General features: G+C 50.0%; 1 protein-coding gene and 1 long non-coding RNA gene across 11 annotated transcripts in view; one reads left to right on the forward strand and one right to left on the reverse strand.

Annotated features, from left to right (window-relative positions):
* Positions 1-14501, forward strand: part of RCC1L (RCC1 like) — a 32513-nt gene that overhangs the window by 12063 nt on the left and 5949 nt on the right. The window contains exons 3-10 of one of the 2 annotated variants that reach the window (XM_027126194.1): positions 720-848; positions 1701-1767; positions 2311-2362; positions 4065-4149; positions 6681-6862; positions 9713-9800; positions 10638-10811; positions 13208-13293. In XM_027126194.1, the coding sequence (XP_026981995.1) occupies positions 720-848; positions 1701-1767; positions 2311-2362; positions 4065-4149; positions 6681-6862; positions 9713-9800; positions 10638-10811; positions 13208-13293 (863 nt within the window). The remainder of the gene's footprint in view (positions 1-719; positions 849-1700; positions 1768-2310; positions 2363-4064; positions 4150-6680; positions 6863-9712; positions 9801-10637; positions 10812-13207; positions 13294-14501) is intronic. The other variant, XM_027126193.1, reaches the window with a different exon arrangement.
* LOC113630601 (uncharacterized) overlaps positions 6779-14501 on the reverse strand; it is a 24294-nt gene continuing 16571 nt past the window's right edge. For 7 of the 9 annotated variants that reach the window (XR_003437040.1, XR_003437037.1, XR_003437036.1 and 4 more), the window contains 3 exons: positions 13347-13555; positions 6982-7047; positions 6779-6895 (listed from right to left, as the gene is read on the reverse strand). This is a non-coding gene — a long non-coding RNA (uncharacterized LOC113630601). The remainder of the gene's footprint in view (positions 6896-6981; positions 7048-13346; positions 13556-14501) is intronic. The other 2 variants (XR_003437035.1, XR_003437038.1) reach the window with 2 other exon arrangements.

Below are 14501 nucleotides of genomic sequence, written 5' to 3' on the forward strand. Positions count from 1 at the left end.
AACTCCAGCCTCCATTATAAATATTCCAAAGCTCATCGTTTAAAACCTACCATAGGAATTCCCTATATAGACCATTCTGGCTTCTCCAGTAGGATTATGAAGAGCAATAACGTTCTTTAGAGTGCCTTCTAAAACACTTCCCCCTTTCTTGCTTATTTAAATATTAGAATTTTCTTTTTAAAATAGATAACATACTAGCATACCTCAGAATCCTAAAGACGCAGTTAAATATATGGAGAAAAGTCTGCTTTCCACCTCTGTCCTCCCAGCCACACAGTTCTTCTCCCTGAAGACAACCTGTGTCAACAGTTTCTAGAGAGATTTTATGTATATGCAAGCACATGCATCTATGTATTCTTTTTACTTCCTTTTAATCTAAGTGGTATCATACCGTATATGCTGTTCTTCACTTTACTAAATTCTAGTGGGTATTGCAGGAAGAAAATGCTTTTCCTTTCCTTAAAAATCCAGAAGGTGGCACTTTCCTGGTGGTCCAGTGGTGGTGACTCTGCCCTTCCACTGCAGGGGGTGTGAAAAAAAATCCAGAAGGTGTTAAACGACATGGGAAGAGATTTCTTTAATAAGTCTGCTTTTCAATAACCCAGCATGTGATGGAGGCCAAGGGCTGGGAGTGGGGCTGGAGTTCTCGTCTTAGCTCTGCCACTAATGTAGTGTCTCAGGCAGTGTAATGTATGTGCACCTTGTCCTTTTCGTTTCAGTGAGGGGATATGAGTATGTTTTGGAGCCCTCGCCCGTCCCACTGCCACTGGACAGACCTCAGGAGACGCAGGTGCTGCAAGTCTCCTGCGGCAGAGCCCACTCTCTGGTTCTGACAGACAGCGAAGGAGGTGATGGGAGAGTGGGGACCGCTTTTCCGCTGTTGGGCCTGAAGCGGCTCGTTCAGTTGAGCCACATCTAGTTAGTGAAGCTGTTGGCATTTCCCAAGCAAGTCAGTAGGATGGTTTCAGGAGAGCTGTGTTGGGCAGCCCTTGTTAACTCTTCTGTGTTCTCTGCCCTCTGTGGTTCTTGGAAAATCTCAGGTATTTATAAGTGTGATGGCGCACAGCAGGCAGCCTTATTTTGGCCCCCTGCTCCTTAGCCATGGAGCCACCAAGCCGACAATGTGTGTAGACGGCTTTTTCCCTTGTACTGAAAGCAGCCTGTTTGCTCACACTGCTTCCAGGTGGGGGGCTTCCACGGTCCAGGCTCCTGGCTCACCCCGGCGCTCTCTAGAAGAGCGGTTGTTTCCAGGGGAAGGTCAACTTGATTAACGTTTTCAAATTTCATTTTTTTTGGCTAAGTGTGCTTTGTAGGAAAAGGCAAAGGTGGTGTTAGGAATTCTTTCAAGAGGGGGCTTGGCATTGAGGGCAGCCTAGTGACAGGTACAGGGAATGGGGGCTGCTGAGGCCTTTCATGGAGTGTGCTCGCCTCACACTGTGGAATTCCTGAGAAGTGCAACCAGGGCCCGGGCGGGGAGATGGAAGGCACGGCAACAGTGGCCCAGGCCTTCGCGGCCAGCCTGGACCCCAGCACACCTGTGGGGGGTGCCTGCAGAGGCTGGGAATGTTGGAGAAGGAAGCCAAGGGGCAGCTAGGGTGAGTGGTCAGAATAGGGCCACTTTTGAGACCCCCTTCCGGTCCTGACATTTGAGGGTTCCATGAACCTGCAGAGCTGATTTAATTGGCGGTGTTATCCTGTAGTCTTCAGCATGGGGAACAATTCTTACGGGCAGTGTGGAAGAAAAGTGGTCGAAAATGAAGTTTACAGGTGAGTTCCCGAAAGGACTACCCCTTCCCCAAATTGTGTCAAGCATTAAACACCCCCTGAGTGATTATGATGTGATGGACCCACAGAGCAGTGAAACTCGAGGTTCCTCATGTTGGAGAGGAGCAGTGAGAACTCACTGGAAGGCTGTGGAGAGTATCTTTCCGGTGCAGGTGGGAGGGAGGGCGTGTGAGCGTTGACTGTGATGCGTGGAACTTCTTTGATTTTGTTTGTTATTTTCACCAAATTGATTAACTTAAAAATTCCTCTAGTCTTTAAAAAAATTTCCCTCTAGTTCCTCACATTATGCTGGTAGGTCTAAACACCAGTCAGAAATCTGCAGCATATTAAAATCACCAAAGGATTTTGTTTCATTTTCCTTTCATGCCCAGACCTACCTCTTCCTTATATTTGACCTTGAGAGTTTCCCTAACGTTGCTATGTGTGTGGGGAGGCTGCTAGTTGGGGTGACGGGAAGGGCCAGAATCGCACAGTGCTTATCATGACCGTATCTTTTGGTTCTCCCCAAATTGCTCCTGGCTGTAGTGAAAGTCACAAAGTCCATAGGATGCAGGACTTCGATGGACAGGTGGTCCAGGTAAGAGACGTGGGCTGAGAACCACTGGTCCCACCCCGGGGGGTGATTTTGAAAGGGTGGAAGTTGGGTGAGGTGATGGCAAATTGTTAGGGGGATTTTCTGAATTAATAAATTATTTTAGTAAATATTGCCTGCCTACTATAGGCCAGGATTTACGCTAGCTTGTGGGGATACAAAGTTTAGTAAAAATTGGGGAGGGCGGTAACACTCTAGTGGGGGAGGCAGGTTATAAAAACTAGCTGTTTCAGAGTATATTAAGGCTGTGTGTGTCCCAGCCTGCTTTATCTTGTACCCATGCTTGGGTACAGTGCCTGGCATATGGTAGATACTTAAATGCTTAAATATGTAAATGAGTGTCTACCGAAAGCACTTATGAAAGCACCAGAAGGAGAATAGTTACATCTACCAGGCGTGGACTGGAAGGAGAGACAGCGTCATGGAGGAGGTAGCCGAGGAACTGACCAGCTGGGCCGGGGTGGGTGGTAGGAGAGGTGTTACGGCAGAAGGAGCAGCCTGAAGGCTCGATGGTGCCGAGAGCATGCAGTGTGGCTGGAGTGTGGTGTGCCTGCCTGCGGTGGGGCGGGGTGGAATCGGCTGGAAGACGGGTTGAGGGGACGGTGCAGGGTCTTGTACACCTCATTAAGGAGTTTAGACTTCGTCCTCTTGGTGGTCAGGGGCTGCCGGAGGTTCTGAGCAGGGTGAGTGACAGCCAAGTCACGATCTGTTTAAGAAGATAACTTTGGCCATGGAATAAAGTTGAGGGAGGAGGTGAAGTCCAGGTGGGAAGCTGTGGGGAGAAGGGACAGGTGAGGAGACGTAAGGAGAATTGACCAGATTCGAGGCTTGATTAGATGGGCGGGGAGGGAGCTAGAAGGAGCCAAGTGTGACTCCACAGGCACATGGGTGGCGCTGACGTTCTTGGCCCAGGTGGCAGAGTCCCGGAGCAGGGGAGGTGAGGAGCAGGTGGAGAGGGAACTTGTTTCCAAGGTGGCGGTGGAGTGGAGTGTGCATCTTGCCCAGGCTTCAGAGCCACCTTGATGCGGGTTCAAGTCCCTGCTTGTCCACACGTTAACTCGGTGACTTGGGGCAAGTTACCAAACTCCTCTGAGATCCGGTTTCTTACTGGGTGGCCTTGGTCGTTGACTTAGCAGGGTGCCTGGCGTAGGGAATGTTTGCTGAATGGTGCTTTGCATCAGGCAGTTAGCAGAATAGGTCTGGGACTCAGCAGAGTGGCTGAGACTGGAGATGACCACGTGGCGGTGGCCGCAGAAGCCGTGGGGGTGGGTGCCATCTCCCAGGAAGCGCGCAGAGCGAGAAGGGCAGACCTCAGAGGAGGATTCCAGCCCTGTAGGGTCCGAAGTGGAGACTGAGCTAGTGACAAAGACGGGACACTGTTGGGGGGTGTGGGAGAGAGGCTTATGGAGGAGGGAGGAGGGTGGGGAGCTCCTGGCTTCGCTCCTTAGGACACCTGGCACTGTTCTTTTTTTATTAGCAAGAGCAGTTTCAGGGGAGTAGGAGACACAAGCTGGGCTGTGCTGGAATGAGAAAGAGTCAGATGCGGAGCAGAGCGGGACAGCTTACCAGCCCAGCCCCCTTGGCACTCAGGAGCCGTGGGGAGTGGTGCCCGGCTTTGGGCACTTGGATCAGGACACCGGCTTCTAAGGATTCCTTCTCACCAACCTCACCTCTGTTTGTGTGATAGGTCGCCTGCGGTCAGGACCATAGTCTGTTCCTGACGGATAAAGGAGAAGTGTATTCTTGTGGATGGGGCGCGGATGGGCAAACAGGTAGCGTCCCTCCCACCCCCGCCCCCCTCCCTGTGGGATGGTGCCGCTGCCTTCATCTGACTCTTCCCTCTCCTGTCACTTCCTGGGAATGCTGTTCTGTTGTGTCCCCTCCTGTCCCCCTCACTGGCTCCCCTGATCGGATAGAGGATTGGAGAGTCCCGCAACAAGTCTGAGTCTTTTAAGAGACAAATGCCACCTAAAGGGAGCTCGATTTTAACTCATTTGAGAAGAATGTGATTAAGGGAGGAGGAATGAGGGATAAGCTTTATCATCCTTGTATACTTTATTTTTCTGTGTTTGATATTTGTCTGAAGGGAGGACCTTAAATTTAAGATTTAAATCTTGTGTAAATCCTCTATAACCCTGCTACCTCATCACATCATCTTTGTTCCTTGACTCATGTTTTCTCCCAAGTCCTTGTTCATATGTGAACATCTTTTATGGTAATCATAGCAGAGGTGTGATTTTATATGCTTGTTTTATCATTAAATTTACATGAAACATTTTTACATGTTAGTATAATTTTCAGTTGCAATTTTTAATATTTGTATGGTACAGCATCAAACTAATGTACCATAAGGTGAGTTAATCATTTTGTCAGGTGATTACTCATTACCCTGTTGTCAGGAGGCATACTTTTTGGGGGCTGCAGTAGCCACTGGAGATATGACATTTGTCATGTATAGACATCTATCTAGCTTTTCCTTTCATTTGGAGTGTTGCCCTAGATAAATTCCCAGGAGTGGGTCAGAGGATTAGAATATTTTTATTGTTTTCAGAATGTGTTGTTAAATTGCTTTCCAAAAGTTTTACTAGTCTATATTGCCATTAGCAATGTATAGAAGTAGCAATTTAATCATAACCTCTCTAGCAGTGAGTATTGTCAATTTAAGTGTCCTAATTTAATTACAATGCCAGTTTTTAAAATGTGCCTTTTTTTATCTATAAAGTGGAAGCTTCTTTTTATTTTCTAAAATCTTGGTGTGGGTAACTTTTAAAAATCAGCTTTTCATGAAAAGAATGAAATTGTTGATACATTTTGATAGCATAGACCAAGGAATATGGTGAAAAGTGAAAGTCCCACTCGCTGGAGATAACTGTGGTTAACAGTTTCCTGGTGCCATTCCAGAAGCTCCACTGTCACATGGCCCCACTGCCCTTGCTTGCCAGGCTCTGAGTCCAGCCCCACGAGCCCCCTGCAGCCTGTTCTTGAGCCTGTCCTCCTTTGTGCTGCCACCGTGCCTTTGTACATGCTGTTCCTGTAGCCTAGAATGCTCTTTTGTGCTCTCCTTTTCATCCTGTAGGCCTCAGCTTGAGGTTGTCTCTTCAGTGAAGGCTCCCCTGACCATTCTGTCTAAAGCAGTTTCTATCTCAGCATCCTATTTCTTTCATAATCCTTCAACATTTTGAATTACTTTTTAAAAATCTTTTTTATTATATATGGAGTACATAATAACAGGCTTTTTGCCTGTTGCTGAGGGGTGCTGCCAGTCTGACACTGCTTTGGGCTCCTTTGAGAAAGCCTGGTACAAGCACGAGTCTGTGGTTCAGGGTTCTACCTTGGTCTGCTGCCCAGGGGTTACTCTCCATTGCAGTGCTGATGGTGACATTTGTCCTCTGGGCAAGCCCCGTCTTTTCCTCTGGTCACTGTGTACCACACCAGTTTGCCAGTTTTGATTTGTTGTAGTTGGGGGATGGTGTGGGGTGTGGGGCTGAGGTGGGATGGGCTCTTAGAGATTTCTTTTATGTTCTAGCAAGCCCAGCAGTGCATTAGGAATTGCTTGTTGTAACTTTGGTTTCTCAGTGCTTATGGAAGTTATGTTTACACTACACTGTAGTCTATTAAGTGTGCAATAGCATTATGTCTAAAAAAATGTACGTATCTTAATTAAAAAGTACTGCCTCCCAAGTGCCAACCATCATTTGACAATACAGGGTTGCCACAAACCTTCAATTTGTAAAAAATGCAGTATCTGTGAAGTGCAATAGAACGAGGTGTGCCTGTATGTAATATACAAGGTCTGATAGGTTCATTGTGTGTGGGTGTTTCATCCTGAAAAGGTATGTAACTTGAATCAGACTTAGAAAATATCAAGGGTTTTATTTATTTGTTTGTTTGTTTATTGAAATTCTATTTATTTATTTATTTTGGCTGTGCCGGGTCTTAGTTGCGGCACGAGGGATCTTCGTTGCTGCACGCGGGATCTTTTAGTTGTGGCATGTGGGATCTTAGTTCCCTGACCAGGGATCAAACCCTGGCCCCCTGCATTAGGAGCGTAGATTCTTAACCACTGGAACACCAGGGAAGTCCCATCAAGGGTTTTAAAAGTAAACAATTACTATGATGGTTTTTCCTTTTCTGAGAGAACATGGAGAAGGAAGTTGTACAGCATGTAGAATAACAGATTAGGATTTTGAGTTGATGTTTGCAAAGTGCTTAAAACCGTGTTTGACACATAGTAGGTCAATGCAAGTGTTTGTTAAAAGAATAAACAATTAAAAGTAAGTAACACAGTTTTCCATTGTTCCAGGTCTGGGTCACTACAATATCACCAGCGCACCCACCAAGCTGGCTGGAGACCTTGCCGGAGTGAACGTTGTCCAGGTGGCCACCTACGGGGACTGCTGCCTGGCTGTGTCGGTCGATGGCAGCCTCTTCGGGTGGGGGAACTCTGAGTACCTGCAGCTGGCCTCTGTCACGGACTCCACACAGGTAAGACCCCACGAGGTCCTCTGCAGCCTGGGGCTGGGGGTTTGGAGATAGAGTGTTAAGGATGTTTAGAAGAGATCCTTCACGAAGGGGTGATGTATAGAGTGCCGTGTAGGCCTCACCTGTGCTACGGCTGCCTCTTCAAGGGGCCGAGTTCTTGGCAATCTCATTGGAGCCTGGAAAGAAAGCTTAGATGCAAAAGCCATCATTATCAATACTTCGATGAGATAGTCCTGGTTTAGAGCAGTAGTTTAGGTATGTCTGCATGCCCTGTCTTGTTCTGAAAGGGATGTGAGGCTGTTTACATAAGGTCCTGTGATGTCACAGTCGGCCTCTAGTTGCCGTCTAGTGTGTGTACCCCCAAATATACAGATCTGAGGTGTGCACCTTGGTGAAGACACCTGTGCGGCCCCTAGATCATGCAGTAGGGCATTGGCAGTCCTGCTGCTGGCCTCTCTCTGTCACACCGTCAGTACAGTACAGTAGGGCTTTCAACATTTTATTAAGGAAAATTCCAAACGTAAGCAAAAGTAGACCTCACTGCATAATTAATCTGTGTATCCATCATCCGTGTTCAACAATTACCAACTAATGGCCCGTTCAAAAAAATAGGTAATTTACTGTTTTAAATTGTGTGACTTAGTGGTTTTTAGTATATTCTCAAGGTTATGCAACTGTCCCCACTAATTCTAGAACATCTTCATTCACCCTCCCCACCCTGCTCTCCAAAGAGCCCCATACACCTAATGGCCAATCTCGCTGCATCTGTAATTCCATCTGCTTCTCTGTCCTGCGTTATTCTGAAGCAAATCCTAGACATCATATCCATAAGTCAGCATGGATCTCTAAGTGATAAGGACTGAATGTCATCAAGCTTCTGACAACATACAGAAGGGTTTGAAATATATATTAATAGATAAAGAGATATGCGCAAATGGATAAGATCAGCTAACTGGATGAAACAGTTCATCCTCTGCGGTCTGACACAGTAGCTTGAAGTGGCTGCAGATTTGGCTCTGAGCTCTCTAGTAGCCAAAACAGAGACGAAAACGTGGTCATTGAAGTGATTCATTGTTTCCATAAGATAAACAGCAAATAGAAGAGGGACTGGCCTTCCGGATAGCAAGGCCTGAGATCAGTGTCTCCCACGGCCTTCCTGTGAGGGCAGATCTAGGGTCATGTCATCATTATCTGTGCTGCATGACAGAGGACCCCAACACGTAGCGGCTTAAAACAACACACATTTATTGTCTCACCGTTTCTGTGGGTCAGGAACCTAGGGGTGGCTTAGCTGGGTCTCTGGCTCTGAGTCTCTCAAAGGCTGGTGTCACCTTGGGGTTCACCTTGGGAAGGCCCTGCCTCCGGGCCCGTTCTGGTTGTTGGCAGCAGGGTGTAGGTCCTCGTGGACTGTTGGCCCTGGGGCCCCAGGTCTTCGCTGGCACTTGGCCAGCTCACAGTGGTTGTCCAAGCCTTCCTCGGCTCCTTGCCATGCAGGCTTCTCCAAGTGGTGGCTCACAGCGTGGCTTCGGCCGAGTGAGCCAATGAGAGGGCGAGAGCGCGTGTCGGTGAGACGGAAGCCAGTGCCTCGTAAGTTCATCTTGGCAGTGCCTTCCGCCACGTTTGCTGGAATTCTGTTCTTTAGAAGCAAGTCGCTAGGCCTAACTCCCACACACAAGGGCACAGATTATCCACGGTGTGACTAGCACAGACGGGTCACTTGTTTTGGAAGCAGCCCACCGCATCCATGATTCTTTACGTGGTCCGAGCCTCATCCTGTCAGTGACAACAGTGGTGCGTTTCCAGTGGCTCTTTGCTGGAGGGTTTCTCAGCCTTTGCCGAGGGCCCTGTGCCAGAGCCCAGTTGGGTAGAGAAGCTGTGAGAGCCGGGCGGCAGACACCAGGCCATCTCGGATCAGTGAAGCCCCTTTATTCCCTTGGAGTCATCTGAGGGATTGCTACCCTCCAGCTGTCTCCATTTGCAAGTGACTGAAAAGATTCATGGCTGTCACAGAAGCACTTAAAATCTATCTTGCAAAGTTATTTCTCAGTAGGGGTGCCAAGACCAAATCCTGCTGGACAGCTAAGTTGGCCACATTTCGTTCTCCCAAGCCGTGAGCCTCCGTCTGTCACTCTGAGCAGAAGTGCCACGGCCGTCTCTAGGCACCGCAAGTTCAGTGCATCCCGGAGTGAGTTCATGCTCAGCCCGGCATCCTGGCCCTTCTCCCTTGTTACCCACGTCCACTCACGTTTCCCTCTAGAAATCACGTCCCTCTCCCTTACTACCTCCCTGTTGTGCTTAGGATAGAGACCAAACCCTTGCCATGATCAACAACGTCCTGCGTGATCTGGTTTCCCTTCTGCCCACCGGCATCTTACAGATACTCCCCCTTGTGCCCCTGCGTCAACCACTCTGACCTTGTGTAAGCTCCTGAACGGGCCACACTCATCTTGCTCCCTTTGCACGTCCATCTCGCTGCCTCAGGATTTCCTTCTCTTCTCCCCTGGCCCGCGTACTCCTGATTGCCCCTCCCCGCACACCAGATCAGGTCCCCTGACACTCACGCCAGGGACCCCTGTACTCTCCTTCATTGCATTCAGCACAGATTCATCCCGTGTTAGGTTTGGCTGACATCTGCCTCCCCCATTGGACTACAGTCTTGAGAGCGGGACTGCTTCTCCTGCTGCCTGTCATCTTCCCAGCATGCAGTTAGAAGCTTAGCATGTGTACGATGTTCAGGAGATATATGGGGAGGGAATGAATGAACCGGGACTTACCTACTCTGTACGTGAAACAGTATTTCCAAGTTCTCGCTGGTTTGTCTTCCTAGCAGTGTGGTCCCTTCCTTTGATTCAGGTGAACGTCCCCCGGTGCCTGCCCTTCTCAGGAGTCGGGCGGGTGAAGCAGGCTGCGAGTGGGGGCACAGGCTGTGCTGTACTAAACGGTGAGACCCTCTCGCAGGCAGTTTGCTGGGAAGCTGTGGGTGGCTTGGGTGAGGAAGGGTTGGTGTCCGCTGGATTCAGGCTATGGTTTTCAGTGTGGGGAGCACGGTTGTGGGAAGATCTAGTTAGTTTAGTTCAGTTAATAGAGAGTGAGGGTGACATTCCTGACAGAAGGATAACAGCCATGATTTATAGGTTGACGAACAGCCAGCATAGAGCTGAGTAACTATCGCAAACCTCTGGAGTGGAGGATGAAGTACTGCTCCCTCCCGAAGCCTGGGCCAAAGCCCCCAGGCCTGCCTTCTCCAGAAAGGCCGTGCTAAGAGCCACGGGCACATAGGAGAAGAGCCTTAGGGTTCAGGTACTGGGAGCCAAGCCCCTGGGATTAAACGTCTGGCACCACTGATGAGTAGTAAACTTTTTATGACCTGAAAATCATTACGAATTTTAGAATCTAGCCAGAAGTTGTGTGTGTACTTGGCTTGGTCTCTGATCCATGTGAGACATAGCGCTGTTAGGAAAAGCTGCCGTTCTAAGGCTCTCCTGTGTTCACGTGGGGGTTGTGGCTGATTTATGGAGTGGCCCCGTCCAGCACACTCAAGATGTAGGACATTTGTATTGTGAGATTGGTTAGCTGGCTAGACACACTCCACAAGCAAGAATTTGAAAGAGGAGAAAAGAAACATTATTTTAAATATCAACATGTTCTTGCCAAGCAAGAAGAGGGGAAGAAAAAGTTCATGTGGATATAATGTATCTTGGTGGTGCGGTTTGAATTTCTAGCGAGGGAGGGCTGCACTTGGTTTGACTTCCTGACCGTTGTTTTTCCTGTAATCCAGGAGAAGGACATGTTTTCGTCTGGGGCTATGGAATTCTTGGGAAAGGACCAAACCTCATGGAAACTGCCCTTCCAGAAATGATTCCACCCACTCTCTTTGGCTTGACGGAGTTCAATCCAGGAGTCCAGGTTTCCCGCATTTGCTGTGGACTCAGCCACTTCGCCGCCCTCACCAGTAAGTGACCAAGCCCGTGTGGCCCCAAGGCCGTACCGAGCTTCACCCTCTCAGGTTCAGCCCCAAACCCTGGGCTGCTCTCAGTTTCCATCCATCCAGTGGAGTGGCACCCTTGTGTGGATAATTAGAGAGAGCAGCTAATCCAGAAGTTGTCTGGCTTGAGGTGGTCTAATGTGTGTCTCCTTTTCACCCGGGAGGTGTGTTTTCAGTTCATTTGGTTTGTGGTTAGGCTGGCGTTGCAGTGACTTTTCTCAAGTGGACGCAGTCGGTGGTGGGAGAGGGGACCCTCGAGTGGGCCGGGCTGCTGGGGGAGACCCGCGGAGGTTTGGTACATTGCGGTGGGTGAGGAGGAAATGAGCGTGGGGGGCTTCATCCCGGTCCCTGGCCAAGCCCGACCCTCATCTGAGCCAGGAGCGTGGGGTGGCAAGAGGCGTATTTATAAGACCGTCCTGTGGTTTTGACAGGGTAGATGTGCCCGGTTTCTCCAAAGTGCTGGGGGGAGTGATCGAAGGGGGGCTGAAATGGAGGTTTTCTCAGAGGGTTGCCCAGTTACAAAGCCACGACACACAAAGTTACTCTGCAGACCTCCCGCGTGTCTGCGCTTCTTGATTACAGCTCTCATCCCCCCGCCGCGGCTGTCGGCTCAATTTGCTCCTCGTTAGTTGACTTGAATAGTAAGACGGAACTAAATTTCATTTTGTGATTCTCAAGTAAATTCACTTTTTCCTTGCAATTTAAAGACCGTTTTATCTCACGGCAAGCTGTTGTTTCCTTTGGAAACATCTGGGCCGGGACAGGCAGTTTGGGTGGTCCTCGTCTGTGTTCCCCGGCCTCGCGCTGCTGTGAGGACTGCTGCAGGCGAGCACGCTGTTGCAGAGTCCTCGCTGCCGTTCAGTTAGTGTCTGCGTCTCAGGGTTTGGGGCTTGAGCGGCAGCAGCTGCAGCGTGGGCCGCTGTGGAGGTGGGGGGAGTGTTGTCTGTGCGCTGAGGCACTGGGTGGCAGCAGTGGCGCCCGCGGTGGAGGACCCCTCACACCCCTCACGCAGGGTCAGCCACCTTCATCTGCAAGTGCGTCTGTGTCACGTTGGCGTTTTAAAGCTATTTTGATGTAGCAGATAGAGTCAGCGTGGGCGAATTCTGGAGGTAACAGTAACCTATTTCCCCAATGTTTAAGGCTTAAACTACATGCAAAGTCATGTACTTAGAAACTGGACGAAGCCTTTGACTAGGGTAGATTGCTTTGTCTGCTGTCGTGCCATGCGGCCATTTGGGGTCACACTGGAATGAAATCCTACCTAGATTTCCCCCAAGACCCAACAGCCACCCTCCAAGTGCCAGTGACTGTCCCTCAGTAGGGGGAGCCTCAGAGCCTCAGTAGGGGGAGCCTCAGAGCCTGGCTTCCTCTGGTTTGCCCTGAGGTCTGCTAACATGTTGGGGGCCAGACTGAATTGTTCTGTTAAACACGACCTCTGAGGTGGAAGACCACGGACGGCAGCAGGACCAGAGGCCTTCTGTCCCAGAAGGATCCCTTACTTCATCAGCCGGTTGTGTCAGTGCCGGCTCCCCCATGTCTTCCCTTCTTCCATGACCAGCGCCTCTGCCAGAGGGGGCTGGTAAATGGGGCCTCCGCGCCGAGGTTGCCCCCGGCTGGTGTGGACGGAAGTCTGCACTGAGGGCCCTGCCCAGCCTGAGGGTCCATCCTGGAGCTGGCGTTCCCAGAGCCCCAGTCTGGACTCAGCCTCCTGGCCTGCCCCTCCAGCACCCTGCCTGTCCTTTTCCTTCATGGCACTGTTTACAATTTGAAAACATGCATTTGTTGGTTTAATCATTTGTTTAGTTTTCGCTCTTCAACTAGCTCCAGCCCTGTGAGGACAGGAACATGCGTGTCGGTCCCCATGCTGTCCCAGCTCCTAGCACACAGATGTACACTCGACCCAAAGAGGCACCCAGTCACCGTGTGTCACTTGACCAAATGCTTCTGAAATGTGGAGACCCAGACAAGAAATGACAAATTGTCCTACTTCTCACTCTGTCAGGGCGTGACCAGGATTTGAGGATGCTGAGATTTCAGGATTTGTGGAGGGCAGGGTTTGGTTAGACATAAGTGGGCGATGAGGGTGTGTGTGTAAGGGCCGCACAGAGCGGGCCCGGGCCGTGTACAGGAGCCCCTGGGCCCACCTCCAGGCATGTGTTCATCTCCCATGAGAGCGACACAGCATGACTCTGGGCCGGGACATGTTTTTGGTATGGGAAAGCATTAATGCCTGGGAGAAATTGAAGTTTAACTTCGATCTTTTTGTACCTGGTTCTAGAAAGCCTATTCTCATGACCCTTCCTCCTCTTGGAGACTTGCCCTTGGCCTCAAGCCCCAACCAAGCCGTTTTTCTTTATTTGCAGACAGAGGAGAGCTGTTTGTGTGGGGCAAGAACATCCGAGGGTGCCTGGGAATCGGTCGCCTGGAAGACCAGTACTTCCCGTGGAGGGTAAGGCTGGGCCGGGCGGGCGTGAGGGCGGCGTGCCTGCAGAGCACACTCACCTGATGCAGCAGCCCGGCCGGCACAGGGTCCCCGGGCTTCCAGTCCCTGTGGTGCCTGTAAGAAGCCTCCTTGGAGGCTGGCCTCGGGCACACGGGTGCCTCAGGGACGAGCGAGCTGCAGGCCGGGTGCCTCGGGGCTCCGAGAGGGAGAGGGTTGAGATGAAGAAGTTGACGTGCCAGGAGCTGTTTACAGAGGCCAGTGGAGAGGACTATTTTACAGCGGATTTAAAAGAAAGCGGGATGTTTAATGTTCAGAGTGCCTTACCACAGCCATCAGAGTGAAACATGAAGGCTCTTCTGAGGGGAGGATGCAGTTACACAAAAAGGCTCATTTCAGAATTAAAGGGGAAGAGGGTTCCTTCTTAAGTTGTAGTCTATCTTAGTGTCGTTTACTAAGTCAGTTCTTTAAGTTCTTCAGGAAAAAAAGAGGCTATTTATTTTTTTGCATACAGAACATATGGACGTGGTACAAAATGTATTATGAAAGATAAGTCTCCCGTCTCTTGTCCCAGAGGCAGCCACTGGTTCTGGTTTCATTGTTCCCTTCCAGAGATAGGCTCTGTGTAGAGGAGCAGGCGCTTGTGTGCGTGAACGCCTGTGTGTGTGCACTTGCGTGTGTTCGCGTGTGTGTACGTGCCTAAGTGTTTTCTTTGAAGGTTAGGTTTTAACGTGTTTTGAGGTTGTGTAAAGCATTTTTTAAAAAACACATGTAAAAGTGCAAAAGAAATGTGTAATAAAAAAAATAATAAGGGGGACTTCCCTGGTGGCGCAGTGGTTAAGAATCTGCCTGCCAAAGCATGGGACACGGGTTCGTGCCCTGGTTGGGAAGATCCCACATGCCGCAGAGCAACTAAGCCCGTGTGCCACAACTACTGAGCCTGCACTCTAGAACACATGAACCACAACTACTGAAGCCCACGCACCTAGAGCCCGTGCTCCGCAATGAGGGAAGCCACCACAATGAGAAGCCTGCGCATTGCAACGAAGAGTAGCCCCTGCTCGCTGCAACTAGAGAAAGCCCATGTGCAGCAACGAAGACCCAACGCAGCCATAAAGGAAGGAAGGAGGAGAAAGAGAGAGGGGGAGGGAGGAAGAGAGACAGAGAAAGAAGGAAAGAAAGAAGAAGAACGGAAAGAAAGGAAGGAAGGAAGGAGG

This window comes from Aethalodelphis obliquidens, unplaced genomic scaffold (genome assembly GCF_003676395.1).
Source record: "Aethalodelphis obliquidens isolate GAN/ISIS:26980383/991018 unplaced genomic scaffold, ASM367639v1 scaffold30, whole genome shotgun sequence".
Lineage (NCBI taxonomy): Eukaryota > Metazoa > Chordata > Mammalia > Artiodactyla > Delphinidae > Aethalodelphis > Aethalodelphis obliquidens.